At 42.3% G+C, this 21,260-nt stretch overlaps 1 protein-coding gene across 1 annotated transcript in view; it reads right to left on the bottom strand.

Moving 5' to 3' along the window:
* Atp8a2 (ATPase phospholipid transporting 8A2) overlaps positions 1-21,260 on the bottom strand; it is a 591,431-nt gene that overhangs the window by 149,410 nt on the left and 420,761 nt on the right. The window contains 3 exon segments of the mRNA XM_059273541.1: positions 3,036-3,114; positions 4,063-4,185; positions 12,291-12,365. Of these exon segments, the coding sequence (XP_059129524.1) occupies positions 3,036-3,114; positions 4,063-4,185; positions 12,291-12,365 (277 nt within the window).

The raw sequence follows: 21,260 nt of genomic DNA, 5'->3' as shown, positions 1-21,260 counted from the left end.
TAAACCTAAGTTTAAAGGCCTCCTTTAAAGGTAGTAATAACCCAAATGAAATGTATCCCTAAGCTCTGTGTTCAGTCATCCTCTGTCTGCACTTTACTTAAGACAGTTATTTTCTACCTTGTACTAGAATTTTCCATGTTTGAAGCTAACTCCTTCACTAGAGCATAAACTCTTAAAAGGAAAGACACTCAGCCTACATTTGTACATTTGCCTTTCCTTTGTAAAACTACATTTATTATTTATTTTGTGTGCATGTGGAATGTACACCACAGCAAGTGGAAGTCAAAGGAAAAACTGTGGGAGTTGGTTTTATCCTTCTGACATAAGGGTTCGGGGAACTGAACTCAGGTCATCCAGCTTGGCAGCAACCACCTTTACCTGCTGGGCCATCTTGTTGGCTCCTGAACTTATATTTCGCCCTTGAAATCCAGCATAGTTCCTGGGTCATGAAAACATGAATGCATACGGTCTGTGGTATTAAAAATTCCTGCTTCTAACTAAGTGAGAAACTTTACAAATTAGTTCAAAAATAGTCATTGACTTTGTTAGAGAAATCAGATCAAGAAGAACAAAAATGGTCCCTATGCCGACATACCTAACGTCTGTCATTGAGTTCCCTCTGACACTTTGACTTTATGGGCTATCTGGAACTCTGCTAACAGAGAACTCTTTTGCTAAAAGTGTATCAGGTAACACTGATGACGGCGGTGACAGCAAATGTGCAAACCCAAACATCCTCTTGTCCGCTTGCTGGGCAAGCAATAGAACCGGGAGGAATAGACAAGGGAGTCAGAACCCAACTTGAAATTTATTTGGTGACTTCTGCTAGAAGTGCATACATTGCTAACTTTTAATCACGGGCTACATTTGGGGAGTGATGGGATCCAGGCAGACTGTAGCAATGCTGCCACCGTCACCTGCAGGCCACAGCGTACACATGGCCACCTGAGACTGCCCAAGCTGGAAGGCAAACGCTTCTAGGGCTGTCTCTGCATAAGCACAAGCCTGACTTACAAACACCAGCTGCTAAGTGCTGTGGATGTCTGTCGCTCTGTATGCTGAAAATATGTTGCTCTGATTGGTTGATAAATAAAGCTGTTTGGCCAATGGTGAGGCAGAACAGGGTTAGGCAGGACATCTAACTAGAGAAGAGGAAGGAGAAAGGGAGGACAGAGAGACACTGCCAGCCGCCGCCATGAGAAGCAAGATGTAAAGATACCGGTAAGTCATGAGCCACGTGGCAAAGTATAGATTTATAGAAATGGGTTAATTTAAGATGTAAGATCTAGCCAACAAGAAGCCTGAGCCGTTAGGCCATACAGTTTTAATTAGTATAAGCCTCTGTGTGTTTATTTGGATCTGAGCGGCTGTGGGTCCAGGCGGGACTGGAGGAAACTCCAGCTACAGCTAAGTGCTCTTATGCTCCCAAGTGTGCCACTCTTGTCACTAGCCCATCCTGTAATGGAGAGAGCCAGGCAAATATCATGACAGCCTGTCCTAATAATGAAGTTAAAAACTAGGCCTTAATTCCTGCCTCTTCAAACTGAACAGAGAGTTTCTGAGGAAGCCACAAACAATCAATCTTCAATGTCCCTGACAGGGGGGACGAGGGAGATAGCTGGGCCGCTGAGCCAACCCCCACAGTCAGTGTGTACTAGTCCAGCCATCCTCTGAAGTCAATATCTCATGGTAATAACCAAACAAGGACAAAGCCTGGGACTTGTCCTGGCCAGCCCCCAAATGGAAAAGCAGTAGCCTTAATCAGTCTTTGACTAGCCCTAGCCAATTAGAATGCACTAATATGATTGCCACTTGATTAAGCCAATCACATCTGAGATGATCTAACTACCCTAGGAACTCCCTTTAGTTGTGCTTAAAAGGAGCCCACATGTCCCCGTAGGGGTCATTGCCATTTTGCCTTTGTGTAGGATGGACGGCCCTGGCATGCTGGTATAATAAACGCTCTTGTTGATTGTATACATGGATGGTGCTCTTTTTCTCCAGGACTCTAACACAATGAGGATGGCTGTTCCTGTCCCCAACATAGCAGAGCTTCAGAAACAAGACCACAGCCTAGGCTATTCTATTCATAAACTCTTACTTAAAGAACCATCAAAAATTGAATCCACTGCAAATAAAGTTGAAGTACAAAGGGCTTTAGAGTGCAAAGAAAATTACTTTGCTAGAATGTTCCTTTTTGGGGGTTGGGTGGGGGATCTAGAAATAGACAAATTCATTTTCTGATCTAAATGTTTAAGAGCCTTCTAAAGAAAAGAAGCTATGCTGAGTCCGAAAGAGAAGCACACAGAACATAAACAGCTGTCTGTCTGTACATCTTTGGAGGACAAGGAACAGGCTAGAGAGCACCGGGTGTAGTGAGTCATTCCTGTGTGGAACATGGAGCACACTGACAGGAACAGCTTGCAAACCTTATATTCCTAGGTCCTTCATAAAATCCAGGGCCCTGGCTGGCCAACATCAGCAATTACTTTTTCCCAGGGAGCTTACGCTTATTTGAGAGGGAAGGCATTTTTATGGTATGTTTCATCAGGAAGTGTGGACTAACACAGTTATCTATCCCTGTACAGAGGGAGGAAAGCCAACTTGGAGAATCAGCTATGACTTCAGAGGTGTTGTGTCAAGGAAAATGCTCTCAGAAAACATGAGGTGGGATTAAATTCACAAGACCTAAGTGACTGTGCACACAGATACCAGGGAATTCAAGCAGAACACTTAAGTAACAGAGGATTTTAAATCAATGGGGAAGAGACATAAGTGTTCCCTCAAGGTCAGAGACTCAGTTATTACAAACTGAGTGTGGAGTTTCTAGTTTTTATATAGTAATTTCCAAGAAAATGCCAGAACTCACAGGACAGGCATGCTATAGACTTGGAGCCAGCTCCTGCTGGGTGGCTGGTTTGTGTTCCCTGTCTTTAATCTCATGTGATGCACAACTGGAGAAAATGGTACACACACTGGCCTCACAGGAGGTGGAGTTTCTTGCTGGTGGTTGAAATCATGAAAGCATCACCTACCGTGTTCCAGCACTTTCATGGGAAGCCAGAAGAGGATGAGGGAGTGGACCAAGGCATTGATGCAGTGACCCCAGAAAACCTGCAGGAAGACAAACTGTATTCAAGACTCGAATCTCTGTGTGTAGCTTGTAACAGATGAGGTGTTGTGAAGGCTCCTGGTATGGGCTGGCCACTTCTGCAGGGGGCATTGTTAGTCTCAAATTTAAAAGAAATACTGAGCGAAAACAAAACCAAACAAAGACTGTTTTCTCCTATTTACAGGCAGATGGCAGGATAATCTCCAGATTATTATTTCAGTACAAAACCTGCATGGAGATGACACACAATCCAGCTCAGAGCTGAAAACTGAGCTTCAGTGTGTGAGTATTCCCCACCGTAAGAGGACACTTCACAACCACTCAGAAAAGGGGACATAGGTTAAAACTGGATAGTAAAAAAACTAAAATGTTGTTCATTTTGAAAACATTAAAATCTATTTGAATGTTAAGCACATGTAAAAGTTAGAACTGGCCGTGCATGCCTATGCACCTTGCACTGGGTGGTAGGCAGAGACAGGCAGATGAGAGCTCTCTGGACAGGAGGCCTACCCAAAAGACTCTGTCTCAAAAAATAAGGTGGAGAATGACAGATGGAGATACCCAATATTTTCCTCTAGTCTCTGCATGCGCCTGCATCTGTGTGCCCACCCCCACGTGTGTGCACCCATGTACCTCACACACAAAGTTAAAACCAGTAAATAAGCTTGTAGCCAGCCTAACATGGGCTTCATGAAGGTAAATGGCTGATTTTAATTGAAAGGGGCATGAGATGGTGCTGCCCACAGAATACCAGAGCTGTGAAGAAAAGGAAGGAGGGGCTGGCTGGACTGAGGGAATTGTCTCTGGATCATAGGGCCGGGTATGAAGAAGCTATGTCAATGCCTTCTGTCAAGTAACAATGATCTCCTGGAAGAGTAATCAGAGCTGAAAGAGAAGCAGGGCTGTGCCTTTCTTTTCGTACTTGAGAGCTGTTTCATCATATCACTTACTTTAGTGTTGAAGCCTTCTGCATTCTGGGTGATTTTGTAGAGCTGTGGAAACCTCAGCATGCTCTCCTGAGTGCAAGACCTCTCAAAGATTCCCAGAGTGAAGGGCGGCAAGGCGGTGAAGATCTGTGTGGAGACGATAAGGCATTAAACACAGCCCTTCGGCTGCACCCTGTGCCAGGGTTTCGGCTCTGTGAATGATGACTTCTAGTCAAGTCCAAACCCGAGACTCCATGATTCACAACTCCCCACACATCCTCCAAACAGAACATAAGAAAAAAAAAAATCACCATTTTCTTTCTACTGTTAATCCGTGTAAATGAATCCATGGAATGCTAAAAACATAAATTCCTGATGAGCTAAGAACTCAGTGGACAGCAGCTGCCTTCCTGTGTAGAACCAGCAGCGAGGGCGCTCACACTACAGTCAGCTCCAGGAAGCGGCTCACACAACTGTTTGGTTCAGGAAGCAGCATGTTTTCTGTCAGTGCCAGCTGCATGAGTTGTACAGCTTTCCCTCCTGATTCTCTCCTAGGAGGCACAGGTACTTCATGTATTCACTCAACAGTCACTTACTGTGAATGAGATGGAGACAGACAATGTGTGGGGCCCTGAGAATTCAGACATTTCTTCAGAGAGGAAGAGAGGCCAGGAAGTTTCTAAGACCCTGTGTCTCCTGCAGAGGAGGTGACTCACGACAACAGGGTGGCGGTGATACAACGTGTAAAGCGTGGGGGTTCAGTGTGGTTGCTCAGCCAGAACGATATGGCGCCATTGTGAAGAAAGGACTCAGCGCACGGCACTTGCAAGGCATGGGACCTGCAGGGTTTGGCAAGATGATGCTGAATGTGGATGCTGGCCCCTCCTTTGAGAAGAACACCCTTCTAAAACTCTCAGGCATTGATAGCATGTTTTGGGGAAACCTGTAGCATTCGAAAAATGTGGCTGGCTGAGGACACAGGACAAAGATGAAAGAAGACCACAGAAACACTGGGACACTAAGTCTTGGGGAGACAGAGCCTCTGAGGTGCCAACTTTCACAGGTTCTCCTCAGGAGTCAGAGGTGACCATGTTTCTGTGTTGCAAAATAAAGCCAGATGCTGAAGATGGATTTGGAAGGACTATGCCACTTCAGTCCGGGGCATGTGGCCACTCTCTCATTTGGCTCTGGCAAGTTCAAAGAGACTGGCTCACAATTTATCCTCTGTTTTGATGGAATCTATACCCACAAACCCAGCCAGCTCGGCAGCCATGGAATCCAAAAAGCCTCTCTAAGAGAATCTCAAGTGCACACCAGTTCCCTGGAGACTGAGAATCTGACCAGCAAAGCACACCTTTCCCAAGGCTGCTGGGGTCAGACAGGTGATCGAGGCCAGTGACTCTCCTGAGTGCGCTGGCTTTGGCCCGGGGCTGATGGAAGGCAGCCCAGAGATTGCAACAGGCTACAAGGAGACTAAGTACTGTTTCTGTCCCCTGCATCAACAGAAGCTGCGTGTTTCATGGCCAGCAGAAGGCATGGCCAGGACGGTCTCAGCAGCTCTGCATATATCTGGGGTTCATCTTTCCCCCGCCATTGTTCTCCATCGGCACACACACCATGCATGTGCCAGCACAAACTGTGCCAGCTTTTTTCTTTTTCTCTCTTATTTGAGTCTCTCCTCAGTCCACACCAAGCCCTCTCCATCCCTCATTACTGGCGGACAGCCCAGCAAGCTCTACCATATTTTTATCCTGTTTGAAGCATACTGCACTCACCTATGCAGCCTGGTGGGGACAGTTTTTTTTTTTTTAACAAAATGGAGATATCACACACATTTTTCTTCATCATAATCTTCCTGTTAAACAGTATATCACAGAAAGCAATTCGAGCCCCTTGGATTTAACACTAATGTAGTCTGTTTAGTGCTCTTTAGTGTTTACATAATAATTCACAGCAGGGGTGTGCCATAATTTGAATTATTAATCCGTCGTCGTCGTCAGCAGGCATTCATTTTGATTCCAGCTTTTTTTTTTTTTTTTTGGTTACCACAGACATGTGACAAACATTTATTATATGGTCCCATACATGCTTTGCTTTTATTCCATGGGAGGAAGAGCTGCTGGGTAGAGAAGGAAACGTGTAGTTTTAATTTTATAAGATGTTGCCTGCTTGTATTCTAAAAAGAGTTCCAACCTTTTATGTCTCCCTTTGCAAAGAACAAGAGTGACCTTTCTCCAGCTTCCCTATGGGCAGGGGTTATACTCTACGTTTATTATTCTCTTGTCTGAAAAAGTCAAGATATTAACTCTTACTTTAAAATTTTTACATTTCCCTGTCTACCAGTGAGTCTGCATGTGTTGACCATCTGGGCCTGCCACTTCCCAACATTTAGCCAGGTCCTTTCTCTCTCTCCACCCATGGTTATCTGAATCGGAGAGTCCTACAAGCCCCGAGCTGGGTCTTCAAGTTATGTTCATTGTTTATAGGCTTCTTTTCTTCCCAACATGCTTCTTTGGCAACCTAAAAGCTTTGAAGTTTTAAGTGGTCAAAAAAGAGCTTTTGGAGTGTTCATTTGTGGACAGTTTTCCCACCCTGGAGTTTATGTGTAGTTTTTAGGAGCATGCTAGGGGAGTCTCATGGTTTTATTTTTCCCACTTAAGTCTTCAATATATTTGCAATTTATTTTTCTATGAGGTATAAGCTCAGAATTCATTTTTCCCAGATAATAGACCAGATGTAAAAACACAATTAATTGACACTTTCCCACAAAGTTGAAAAAAAATCACCATTAAGGTTTATTAGACTCTGATGTACTGCTGTTCTAGACTCTGGAGGTGGAACCAAATTCTAGGATCTCTAACTCTGAGTCAGTCAGAAGCATACAGTTCTTGCTGGTGCTTTTGGGGCTAGTCTGACAGTAAAGACCACAGTCTTTTTTGAACATGTGTTGTGTCCCTATATTCAAGTCCTCCTCCTTTCCACTTACACTTTCTATAGTGTTACCCAGCTTCTCTTGCGCCCCTCAGACCTGCTCACGTCATGTAAATGTATACATTAGCTTATGGACTGAGGCCTTTGTAATGACTTCTAAATCTTCCTGTGTAGGAAGACAATACACACTCTATTTACACCCTGGTTTTAGGTCTTTATTTCTGTGTCCTTTTTCAGTGGCACTGGGGACTGTGCACAGTAGGCATGGACTCTACCACTGAGCTATATCCCCAGTCCTACTTTTACTTTACTGTTGAATTCTGAGACAGGTCTTACTAAGTGGCCTGGGCCAGCCTTGAACTCACTCCACGGCCAAGCCAAGTGTGAAGTCTAAGATCCTCTGGCCTCAGCCTTCGCAATGCCAGGATTACAGGAGGTGCTCTGAGGCCCAGGTGACTTAATCTTTCATTAAGACAGTGGGCCGTTTCATATGGATACCATCAAATTGCAACTATGTAATTTATAATTTTAAAATACATGAGGGACAGAATCATACTATGCTACCTGGCCGGTCCCCAAATCTTGAGGACAAATGATTCTCCCTGCCTCCGTCTCTCAAGCAGCTGGGACTCAGGCATGTGCTGCTCTGATAGCAATGTATATGTTTAGTTGTTTTCTGAAAGGAGTTCTTAGTGTTTTTGCAGTTTTTTAGAAGCCCATTGAAATAGAAATAGACTTAGATTTAGAATTTAGAAATAGCCTATAGACTTAGAAATAGAATTACTGATTACTAGGACAGAAAAAAAAAGTCTTATTTGGCTCTTTTGGAGTTCTTTCATATTTCTAATATTTTTTGGTTGGTTTCTTCTGGGTTTTCAGGATAAACAACCATGTCTGAGCATATATAGTCAACCATTGTTTCATTTCCAGGAGTATTTGTATAAGCATTGAAACTGCCCGTGATTTCCCCAATATTTGTAACAGCTGTTTAACTTTTTTGGTGGTTGCCAGAAATGCTAGGATGATGCTGAACTCCACAGTGATGATGGCCGGGCCCCCTGGGGTGACGGCTGGTCCACCAACCCGGAGTTTGCCGTGGACGGCCACGTGTGCAGCTTTGCAAGCAGTTTGAAATCTGGCCGATTGGCTTCTTTGCATTTATATTCTTTTTTTTTTGTTGTTGCCAAGTCTTATTTTGGGAATGCCAGCTGAACTGCTTCAAACACTTGTGTGCATTTACTGATGGGAACACATTTTTATTCACTTTATTGACGTAGTTTGGTTGATTGCTTTTCATCTGAAACTCTTGTATTCGGAACATCAGCCCTGCTTTGTCAAATACTTCGCTCTTTCAACATAGAGCTAAGCTCTCTTAGTTGATGTTTTATGTAAATGTCTGTAACTACAAGTGACACCTGCTCACAGTTTTCTTTTTTAAGTTATGTTGGCTTAATAATGGGGTTAATTTTTTGATTAATTTAAAGAATACCAGAGTTATCCCCTCACTGAAAATGATATAATGTCTAGCTAGATCGACTTAACCCAGGAAGCTTTTCTTCCTGGTGGCCTTCAAAATTTCTGTCCCCACTCAAACTTAACTGATATGGAAGTTAAACTATCGCTCTGGGACAGTTCTTCATGATCAGGGGTTATGACCAGTGGAGACACCTAAGAGCTCAGCTGAACAATGTCCAACACACACTCTGGTTTTCCTACACACACCTATTCTAAAGTTTAAGTTTTAACCTAGAAACAGTTCGGGTTAACAGTGAGAACTATTAAAAAAAAAGAGATGTCATAATAATATGTTACTATGAAAATAGTTAAAACAAGATCTTTTTCCTGGTATTTTACTTAAAAATTTTTGTGATTATAATTACATCATTTCCCTCTTCTCTTCCATTCCCTCCAAACCTCCCTGCCCCTGCCTTGCTCTCTTTTGGATTCATGGACTCTTTTATCATTAATTGTTGTTGTTGTTGTTGTTGTTGTTGTGCGTGTGTGTGTGTGTGTGTGTGTGTGTACTGTGAAATACAACCAGCGTAGTCTGTAGAATGTTACTTGTATGTGTATGTTTTTTCAGGCTGACCATTTGGTATCCGATTCCAGTTGGTGTGCTCTTCCCTGGGTAAGACTCTGTCTCCTGCTCTCCATGCTCCCTAGCTGCTTGTAGTTCTTGGGGTAGGGTTGAGGCCTCAAGAGCTGCAGCAGCAACACACATATCTTGACAGTACCCGAGAGCTCACTAATTGGACTCGAGGTCCACTCAATAAGATGGACATCATGCCCGGTACTAGAAACTTAGCCAATTACCCAGGGACAGTGAAGTTATGGATCTTTGGAGAAGAACCTGCAGCCGCCACTTTACTAACCAGCACAATCCCTAACTCCATTCTAAATATTTGTCCTCAGACCCACAGGTGAGTAGAGTTCTCACCTCCCATGGAGGAAACTTCTTTTTGTAACAGATGGAGAGCATTCCGGTGAACTACAACCAATCACAGTGCATAGCTGTGGAGGCCAGTCCCAATGAGTACAAAACACTCCTGCCCCTGAGGCTCGGGGAACATTAATGAGGGGGTGCAGAAAGACTGTAAGAGCCAGAGGATGAGGGGGTTTCTGTCCGGTGGAGCCCCCGCACCATGGGGATCTTACTTCTAAGAGTCTCAGTCTGCAGTTGACTGTGGGGAAACCGAAGCCCCAGAGGGCAATCACAGGTAGGCAACTAACGGGAAGAGAATCTAATGGGACATTGTCAGCTCAGTATTTAGAGTCATGCAGAAGCCAAGTCTGTTTCATTCTGTCTAAGAAGGCTGTGGCAAACTGAGAAACAACAATCTACGTTAGCTGCCTGGGGGAATCAAACTTAAAAAAAAATGCACAAGAGTAGAAAAAGCAGGACAGAAATGCTGCAAACGCTTCCCTGTAAAAGGTCTCTGACTGTGGACTGCCACCAACTGTACAATAGGACATTGCTGGGACCATAACTGCAAGATTAAGTATGGATGCGAGAACAGCACTGTGTCGGGCTTTTCGGATTTGATCATTACACTGCAGTCACACACACAGTCTTAGCAACTCTACACTGGAGGGTGGTGGGCACTCAGCTGGTTCAGAATAGGTGTGTGTGCGTGTGTACACATGCATGTATGCACAGGTGCATGCACACCTGTGTAGGTGGGCACATGCATGAAGAGAGATAGCACGTGGAGGCAAAGTGCTAAAAATCAACTAACCCAAGTAAAGAATAGCTAGGAGTTCTTTGTGCTTTTTTTAAAAAATTAACTTTAATTTCATTTTTTTTTCATATTCCTCACCAAAACAACTGCCATGGGAGAAATCTGCTATGATTTGGATATGATCTAAGTGTGTTTTCCAGAGAGTTCATGGCTGGAGGCTTGGTCTTCAGTGTGGGGTTGCTGGGGTGGTGGGACCTTTAAGAGGCGAGGCCTAGAGTCAGGGAACCAGGTGAACAGATATGGCTTCATCTTTCTAGACTGGGACCAGCTAAGCCTGTTTTCTCTATAAAGTTTTCAGTCTCAGATACTTTCTCATGATACCCCCAAACAAATGAAGATACTTTCATGTTCTCAAAAGGTTTCAAGCTTCTAGTGTGAGAGATTCCAGGACTGCTTGTCTGGTGCAAGTAGAAACACCTTTTGACCAGCACCCCCAGCACCTCCAGCACACCCTAGCATTTCTATCATGCCCCAGCATCCACTTTAATATATATTCTATAGACTCTGGTAACCTAGCATCATTTCACCTCAGAATTGACTTGTCTGCGACAGAGTCCTTTTCTCTATTGGTTGGTGGGCACTGTGTACATAAAACATATTCCTGACCCTATACATTAAAGTCAAGGTGGTTCTTAACCCTCCAAAGGCATAACACTCCCCAGGGGCATTCTTTTCAAAGGATGCATATTTCTGAGGCACTCTCTACTGAGTGACTGAGGGGCTCAGGAATCTGTATTTTTTAAAACAAACCCTTGTTTTTCTTTCTTGTGAATGGACTATGGGCCTTGTTTTGATCAACACTGTTCTTCAGCCTCAGGTATCCCCTAAAATTTCTTAGGTTTAATTTGAATTTACCAAAGCTAACCAGAGCCAAGAAAATCATCCTGCTCTCACAGCCTGGGCATGAAAATAGGGCTAAACCCTACTCATCCCATAGGGTGACATGCATCCTAGGCTGTCCTTAACTCAAAAACATAGCCTCCAAGGGATCAGCTTCATGTTTGACGTAGGTGTGTGGCATGGGTTTCTATGTGGCTTCTCTCGCCATCTCTACCCTCTCTCTCTTATCTATCTGTCTAGTTTCTTGTCAGTACACAGAAGCGAGGCCCTTGAGCCATGGTTGTGGGGAAGGTGGTTTTAGCCTTAACTTAACCCTTCTCTCTCTACTGCTCACCTTTCAGTGGATCTGTACAAGGAGGTGAGCACTTTGCAGCAGGTAATATGGTTAACGAACTGACCATCACAGCTCAAATCAAAAGCAGAACCCAGCCTTGCCAGTGTCTGAGCCCACACACTTGATCCTTTTCACCTACAAATCACATAGGCCCAGGTCGCACTGTGTGTTCAGCATTTATAGCCAACAGGGTAGCTGTTGAGAGAAAAGTGGGCTGGAGGATGTGACTAAACAGCCACCAATGCACACAGTTCCATACTCCCTCCATTTCATCTACACCTCCCTGGGGCAGCTACTTCAGAAGTTGAACTCCGTGCAAGAAGCTAGGATTGGTTCACCAAGCAGTCGGAGAGAGCAACTCAAGAGATGAGCCACTACAGTGACCTACAGATGGGTCACCATGGCATTTAGTCACACCTGCCCCTTAGTTCTTTCTGCCAGAGAAACGAAAAGATACTGCTGAGTGTTCTTACAGGAGCTGGAACTCAGAACTCATAGATATCCTTCCAAGGCAAAAAGCTCACTAGATCATATGTCCTTTGTTCATATCTATGTTTAAGAATTCAGAAGTAAAGTTATATGTTGGAGTGAGTTTAGAGGCAGGACAGAAAATTTTACTTGAAAATGTTGCAGAGGCATTTAGCAAGGGGGTAAGCCAGGGGCCTATTACCAAGATATATGGGTTAATAATTTCATGGGGCTACTCAAGAATGATCTGCTATGATTGAAACCATGTGTGGAGAGTTTGGGCTTCTGCAGGATGTGTCACGGCGACAAAGGCCCTAAAGATAGATTTGTGCTGCCTGTGAAGGACACAGATGATTGGCTTAGATACACTTCCCAGACATAAACAGTAAAGGCATGCCCTGAAGTTCTGCATGCTATCAGATAGAAAGGGGAATGCTTACCACATTGTACAAGCCGATGCACCAGCGCTCAAATAAAATCTGCCCAGAAAATCCATTAACAAAGGCGAACCAAAGCTGTAAGAGAACAAAGTTCGTCAAGTTTTATATCAATATTGACCTAAATGTTTCCACTCACTGGAGAAGGAGCAGGGAATGCGGACCACCAGCTGGACACAGCTGCCTCCTGAGAGAATCTGTGTGCCAGGATTATGGCAATTATCCTTTCAAGGAATATGAATTCCCAATATCATAAATACCAATATCTTAAAGAAAATTTATATTAAGGATGCGCCAACTTTGGGAGGTTACACATGCCATGTTTACAGGGAAATGAACCGATATCAAATATGTTTTTTGAGTCAACACTTTCTGGTTGACTGAAAGTGTCTGAACTTCATGCATTTTTCCCTATAAAACTGATTTGACAAATGTGATTTCTCTTTGTAGGATTTTATCAAATAGCTAAAGATCATAACTCATTAAAAAACCAAGAAATACTTCTGTTGGCTGTATGTGTTTTTAGTTGACAAAATAGACAAAATAGTAACTTCCTTGATTGACTGTCTGCCACCTCGCCAAAAGTCAACACACAATGTTAAGAAACAAGCACACTTAAATCATCTTTTATGGTAACATGGATGTATTAGTGAATAAAATGCTGGATTATCATTCATGAGCAGCTATGAAGCAGAGTGCTGTATACTAGACAGCAGATTAATATCTAAATATATAAAGCTCTTAAAAAATAAACACTAAATAAACAAACATTTCAATCATTGAATGAGAAAAGGAATTAATTGGACAGATCGTTCTCAGAAGAGGATGTAAAATGGCCAGTAAACACTTGAGAAAAACAGTCAGCAACCTTAGCCATCAGGAATATGCAAATTAAACTACAATCCATCTCAATCAGAATGACATCATCAAGAAAACAAATGGCTACTGTGGTGGTTTGAATAAGAATGCCCCCCAAAGGCTCATAGGTTTGAATGCCTGGTTAACACAGAGTGGCAATATTTAAAAGGATTTGGAGGTGTGGTGCCATGAAATAATCCTTTTGTACACTGTAAAGATTTGTCACTTGAATTGGTTTAATAAAAAGCTGATTGGCTGACAGCCAGGAAGGAAGTATAGGAGGGTCAATCAAACTGAGGATGAAGAAGGGCAGAACTTAGGAGAGTTGCCAGCAGATGCAGAGAAGCAAGATGGGCATGGTGTACTGAGAAAAGGTACCACGTCATGTGCAGAGAGGGTAGATCAGAAATATGGGTTAATTTAAAGTGTAAGAGTTGGCTAGTAGTGAGCCTGAGCTATTGGCTGAGCATTTACAATTATTAAGCTTTTGTGTGGTTATTTGGGCACATTGCTGGGACAAAAAACTCTGCCTACAAATGGCATTCCAACATGGGGCCAGAATTTCCATGTGAAGCCTGACAGAGCTTCGAAAAGGGTTCTAGACACACAGAAACAAAGCAAGAGCAGCTTCCTAGTCTCATGTCTCTCTTGTAGTACAGGGACACTCTTGGCCATTGCCTGCAGGCTTGAACTGTGGCAGGTTCCCATAGTCTTCCATGCCAGCTACAGTACAGAGAAGCAGCTCTCAGTTTTGAAGGCTCATGTGATCAGAAAAAGGATAGAGATACATAGTAAAAAGAGGATTCAGACCAAAAAAAAAAAAGAAAGAGAGAAAAAAGCTCTGAAACAGTGTGCTTAAAAATATACATAGGCTTGGGAGAGAGAAGAGAAAGAGTATATACAGTCTTAGATTAAAAACATAGCTTTAAAATAATAAAGTCCTTAAAAAAGGAATAGAATAATAAAAAATACAATAAGCCACATAAATATGGAAAATATACAGAGGTCTGGATCCTGTATATTATTGTGTTGTCTTTAGAGTTGCTCATTGCTAATGAGCAAATGATAACTGCTAAGAGACATTTGATTATGAAAGCTGCTAGATTAAACAAACCTATATATTTTAAAAATATCTTCAAAATTTAAGTCAGAAGGTCTGTTGTTTTGGGGGAGAGGTTGTGCTTTTATTTCCATAGGAAATGAGAAGCTGTGGATTCATTCTGGGTTAAAAAAAATCAGGTTTGATTAGGGAGACCCCCTGAAATCCTAACTACAGACATAAAGAAATAAATCTAGAACTACAAAATATGTGACATATATTCTATCTGTTCAAACATAAAACAAAAAAATCATCTTTAATTGACTTGTATATGCCACATATTCCATACTTGTAATATATGTTACCTTTAAAAGTTTATGTATTTTCAGAACAAGGGACCAGATACCAATGAAAATGGATGGCCCAGGTAATCCAGTATCCAGAACAGTTTCAAGGCTGCTGGCTGAGATGGTCCAGGCTCACAAACTACTCCAGCTAAGACCTAAACGATTATACTGATTTTATCAAGGTTTCCCCCAAAGATAACAGAGTCCACAAACAACAGGAAGTAGTCTAGAGAACAACACCCACATTCCCAAAAAACGGGTTATGGATGTTTATTATCATTTAAGGGGGATTGGCTACAAGCTGTTATTGGTAATGGTTAGGGAAAAAGTTAAAGAAAGGAGATTAGAGTCAATGATCTTGTTCTGAAAAGAAAAGGGGGGGATATAGAAATGATAGGATAAAAGGGTAGATTATTGAATCTACTTTTAAACCAAAAAAGCAACTACCAGTCTTAAATATTTTACATTCATATGAATTTTTGTATACTGATATAAATTTGATGTTATTTTTGTTATACTGTATATATGTTTCTACTCTTGCTTAAGATATTTTTGTATATTGCTACAAATTTAAGGTTATTTTTGTTAGAAGATACTGTACATACATTTCCACTCTTGTTTAATGTATTGTACTTATGCAACTCATTTAACAATGTAATGTAAACTTATAGTCCTTGAAAGTTATTATTACAAACTATTTAGAATAATAAAGAAATGCAGGTTAGTAGTTAGTCACCTATTACTATCAAAGTTACAGTCATGTTAGTTAGGTTTTCAAGGAAATGCAGAAATATATTTTAGATAGATAGGTAATCTTCAAACACTTCAAAGACCTATAGAATGTGGCGTTTAAAATGTTTTAATAATTTAGACTTTTCTTGATATGAGACAAGTCTGTTCCTGGCAGTACTATTCTACTTCAAAAGAGGGTGATGGACATCGAAGAAACTCCATATGGTGTTTGCTTTAATTGTGACAAGATTAGCCATTTGAGCAAGAAACTGCTTTTGCCTTGACTGCTTGACTGTGTGCTGTGCAGACAGGACATGCAGGACCCACAGGAAAGTGACTGTTGAATTTTGCCAAAACAAGGCAGGCCAGTACTTCAAGATTCCTGCTTCACTGAAAAGTCTGCCAGGTACTCTAGGCTTGTAGGCTGAAGATGGATGCCCCAACATTGCAGATGAACTTTAGGTCACTGTCCAGGCAGATGTCTCTGTTGTTAAGTAATATTAATTCCTTCTGGGGTCTTCGATGGAGTTAAAGACTAAGTAATTAGAATTTCATTTTTCCTTATTTAGGATAGAAAGTAAATTAGGTATAAAACTTTGACTCACCAAGATAAGATAGATAATTGAGTATTTTCTCTAAATTTGTCAAATACAAATAGGCTAGATATTATAACTGTAATTCTTACTTAATAACTGTTTCATTGTATGTAGTTTTACTATGTTAAGGTTAAAACCTTCCTTTTAATTAGACAAAAAGAGGAAAATGCTGTGGAATAATCCTTTTGTACACTGTGAAGATTTGTCATTCAGATTGGTTTAATAAAAAGCTGATTGGCTGATAGCCAGGCAGGAAGTATACGTGGGCCAATCAGACTAAGAATGGAGAAGGGCAGAGTCAGAGAGATGCCAGCAGATGCAGAGGGAACAGGAAGTGTAAAAAATGAGGTAACAAGCCATGAGCCATGTGTAGAGGGTAGATAAGAAATATAGATTAATTTAAAGTGTAAGAGTTAGCTAGTAACAAGCCTGAGCTATCGGCTAAAAATTTGTAATTAATATAATTGTTTATTTGGGAACTGGCAGGTGGAAAGAAGTGTCCATCTACAACATGGCCTTGTTGCAGGAAGTGTGTCACTGGGGGCAGGTGCTGAGATTTCAAATGCCTAAGCCAGGCATGGTGTCTCACTCTCTTCCTGCTGCCTGCTGATCCGGGTGTAGAATTCTCAGCTCCTTCTCCAGCACCATGTCTGCCTGCATGTTGCCATGCTTCCTGTCATGACAATAATGGATTAAGCCCCAAAACTGTAAGCCAGCCCCAGTTAAATGCTTTCTTTTATAAGAGTTGCCATGGTCATGGTGTCTCTTAATAGCAACAGAACACCGCCTAAGATAGCAAGCAGTCAATGCTGTTGAGGATCGGTCATCTAGCAGAAAACTCATGACACACAGAGACTCACTGTGGTGCCATGGGGTGCTCTCCCAAGAGGAAGCAAAGGCAGCAAGATCTGTAACAGGTGAGCAGTAGAGAAGAAACAAAATCCATGGGGAAGTGTCCTGAGACAAGGGTGGTGCTTCCTCCCCAAAGGTCTCAGAAAGCAAACAGAACAAGGACCAGGGCAACAACAGCCAAAAACTCACATGAGATGGGGGAAAATGCACAGAGATAGTCTCTACTGAAGAACCATCCATAGGGTAGAAGAAAACTTCAAGACTCTTGGTGAGCCCATAGGATCTAAACAAAAGTGGCTTTTCTTTGAACTAGGAGCCGAAATTAAATTTCCCAGACAACAAAGAAGGTAGCAAAGAGGATAAGGTTGATGGTAGATACTAAAGCCACAGAAATGGAAAACAACAATAACAACAACAACAACAACAACAACAACAACAACAGAATTGACTGATAAAAACCAGTTAGAGATCAATAGGGGAGGCTTAAAAAACAAAAATAAAAACACATGGGATAGGGGCTGGAGATGGGGCAGTGTTTAAAAGTGCTGCTGTTTGGGTAGTTTGGAAGAAAATAGCCCCCATAGGGAGTGGCACTATTAGGAGGTGTGGTCTTGTTGGAGGAAGTGTGTCACTGTGGGGAAGGACTTTAAGGTCTTTTTTCGCTCAAGCTTCCCTCAGTGTGACTTTCAGTCAACTTCCTTGTAATGGCTACCCACTACACTTCCTGCTGCCTCTGAGTCAAGACGTAGGACTCTCAGCTCCAGCACTACATCTGTCTGAATGCTACCGTGCTCCCCACCATGATGATAATGGATTGAACCTCTGAAACTGTAAGCAGGCCACTTCAGTTAAATGTTTTCATTTATGAGTTGCCACGGTCATGGTGTCTCTTTACAGTGATAAAAACCTAAGATACTGTTCTTGCAAAGGACCTGAGTTTGATTTCCAGCCTCATGTCAGGCTGCTCACAACAACCAGTAACTCTACTCTAGCTCCAGGGGATTTAATGCCCATTTCTGGCCTCTGTAGGCACCTATATACACATGGGGACACACACACACACACACACACACACACACACACACACACACACACACGTATGTACATACAAACATATATAAATAGAAATAATAAAAATAAATCTTTAGAAAAAAAGATGTTATGCAAAGGATAAGAGCCTACATTGATCTTAAGAGAAATAGAAACCCTTCAAAGATGACAAAAATAAAGAATAAAAACATTTTTATTACATTTTACTTAATTTTCAGGGTTTTTTTGGGGTGGGGGCAGGATGCATATCTGGTGACAGAAGACAAGCTGATAGGGTTGGATCTCTCCTTCCAGCAGGTGGATCTCCTGGATGGAACTCAGAAGTTAGGCTTGGCAGTAAGTGCTTTACTGGCTGCACTATCTTTCAGACCCACAAGAATTTTGAAGCATATTAAAATAACAAAAAATTAGAAAAGTATTCAAAGATACAATGGAAGAAAAATTTCTAAAACCTCACTGTGCAAATGGGGGATGGATCCTTTGACTTAGGCAAAGAAAACAAGAGATAGAACTGGATCAGTCAACATGCACCCATACGCTGACATAGGAGTTAATGCATTTATTATTTATTGACTTCTGGTCTTGGGGCTTTTATAATCCACAGCCACATGCATGATAAGTATATGTACTATAACTGAATTTCTCCCCCAGCCTAAATTTTGAAATGTTATCAAATTAATGCAATATACCCAATGAGAAGAGTCAATTAACCTGCAAAGGGAAACGGTGAAGCTGGCTTCCCACTGCTCCCCAGAGTGCCATCAGAACAGAGGCAGGCGGCTGAAGTTCAGAAGTATCCATGAAACAGTGTGGCAAGTACCTTAGCAAGCCATGAAAACCAAAGAAAAATCAAACCCTGACCCCATAAAGGGATGAAGGAAGCAATACCATATGTCTGTTATATTGGTTAAAATTTAGATCGCTCAGCAGATTAAAAAAAAAGAAAAATCTAAAACATGTATTCTATACAAGAGAAACATTTTTTAAAAGTATGGGGGTGGGGGACACTAACTCTGTCTCACAAGCCAGCAGAATCAGACCCACCCTGCTGCTGCGGGATGGTCATTCTGTACGCTGTGAATATGTGTTGCTACCATTGGTTAATAAACAAGCTGCTCTGGCCTATGGCAAGCCAGAATAGAGCCAGGCAGGGAACTCCAAGCAGAGGGACAGGAAAAGAAAGCAGAGCCAAAGGAGACGCTGAGCGCTGCCAGGGGAGCAAGATGTATTGGAACACAGGTAATGCATGAAGCCATCTGGTAAACACTGATTAATAAAAATAGCTTGAATTAAGTTGTAAGAGCTAGTTAATGGTAAGCCTGAGCTGTAGGCCAAACATTTGTAATTAATATAAGCCTCTATGTGTTTACTTGGGACAGAAAGGCTGCAGGACACAGGAAAACTTACGGCTACACCCTGCTTCTCCCCCTTCCCTTCTCTTCCCTTCCTTCTTTCCTCACACTTTCCCCTTTCCTTTCTTTCCTCCTTCCTTCTCTCTCTATCTCTCTCTCTCTCAGTAGCGAGCAGAGAAGCAGTAATCCACTGCGTTGTCTGCCTCTTTGCTCTGTAATTGGGCTAGGGATGAACCCAGAGACCAGGTTACCAGGCCAAGCACTCCATCACCCAGCTACACTGGGGCCCCTCAGAAGTGTCATTTTTAACTAAACATCCCTCACAGGGTTATCACTTTCTACCCACCAGGTAGACAAAGACCTAAGGTTGACAAGTTGAAGAACTAGCTCTTCTGTTCCTTAGCTAGGATTGCAGCACTACTGACAAGTGTTCGAAGGACTTTCCTTCGTCTTGAGGAGTTCACTTCCAGGAACACATCCTTCATTATTTAAGTCTTACAGCTTCAGTTGTGTGGTCCTTCGTCTTGAGGAGTTCACTTCCAGGAACACATCCTTCATTATTTTAAGTCTTACAGCTTCAGTTGTGTGGTACTCAACACAAAAATATAAACGTGTCTGCTTTGACATTGTTTGAAAAACTAGAACCTGCATACACCACACGATGGTGGCTGTAGAGGACTCATTTGCTTAATGAAGCACAATAATCCATCTACAAGAGTCATAAATCCATGTGCATCGATTGTCAGAAAGAAAGCTCCTAGACACATCATGAAAAGGAAAATCAAGGTGCAAAACAAGGATGTCTCTTGAAAGCCCTGCACTTTGGAGGCTGAGGCAAGAGGGTCTTGAGCTTGGTGTCAGCCTGGACTACATAGCAAGACTCTGTCTCAAAACAAACCAAAACAAAAAACCAACTGACATAAAAACAAACAAAAATCCTTCAAAACAACAACATCCAAACCCAAACCTAAAATCCCCCAAATCCAGCAAAGCTCACATTGAAAGGTCACGACTACAGAAAAGAAGTGTAAACTTACATACTCATGATGTCTTGCTGGGGTGCATCATAGACCCGAGTAGTCATTATCTCTAGATGTTTTTTTCTGAGTAGCTAAGGGGAGACTCACATATGCCTCTACATATGCTGTGAGTCTTTAAAACATCTGTGCTTTATTTACCTAACGGAGGCAGTTTTCAACTACAGACAAATTGCCAAGGAGGAGACATTTCACGCTGTGTGGAGATCCCCTCCACGGTCACCACCTGAAGGAGGATGCTAACTGTCATGGAATCTGTTGAACCCCCTACACAGCCCAAGAGAGCCCCTGACAATGACCTGACCTGACCCCCAACTGTCAGTAACACATTATGGAAAAATCCTGGGTATATTAGGCTAGTCTGGTACACAAAGCTGTGACCATGGCTGATTCCTTTTTTTTTTTTTCCCAGAAACATAAAGAGGAAGACAATTTTCATTTATTCTGAACCTCTGTCAGTAAGATTCCCAATTTGGGGTTATTTGGTGAAGACGGATGACAAGATGGTTGCTGATCAAGGATGGTGTCAACCCCTGGTGCCAACAACACAATGAGAGGATGCTAGTGATCAGTGATTGCTAGACTTGAGCATGACCTCTTCCACGCCAAGCCTGTGAGTGTCTGCACTGCCTTCATCTGCAGAATAGAGCCCTTGAACTCAGACTTGAAGCAAGAAACTAAAGATGGCGGAAGGGTATTACGGCCAGGTGTGAAGGCATCGAGTCTTAGAATGTACGCATCAGGTGGAGGAGGTCAGCTAGCTGCCTTAACCCATGCAGGATGGCCGCCACATTCCTGAAGGAGGGAGGAAAAGCAAGGGAATCTAGAAGGCCTTTTACACATGCCCCAGTCTAGGAAGAAAGGCTCCTTGCATATCCCATACTGTGATGTTGTTGCTTCCAAAACCACCTGGGCAGATCTCTCTTGTTTCATTGAAAATGTGGAATCTCATACAGCACACCTATGCTTCCATTCCTTCCCGAGACTCGGGATTTTAAAGCAAGATTGTCTCCTCTCCCCTGTCCTAAGCATAGAGGCTGGAGCGTAGTTTTCTCATTATACATGAGTGCTTTCATTTAATTCTTTATAATCTGAAGAACTCAGCTCACT

Source organism: Peromyscus eremicus, chromosome 9 (assembly GCF_949786415.1).
Source record: "Peromyscus eremicus chromosome 9, PerEre_H2_v1, whole genome shotgun sequence".
Taxonomy (NCBI): domain Eukaryota; kingdom Metazoa; phylum Chordata; class Mammalia; order Rodentia; family Cricetidae; genus Peromyscus; species Peromyscus eremicus.
The sequence above is the reverse complement of the archived record's forward strand: the minus strand, read 5'-3'. Positions and strand labels throughout refer to the sequence as shown.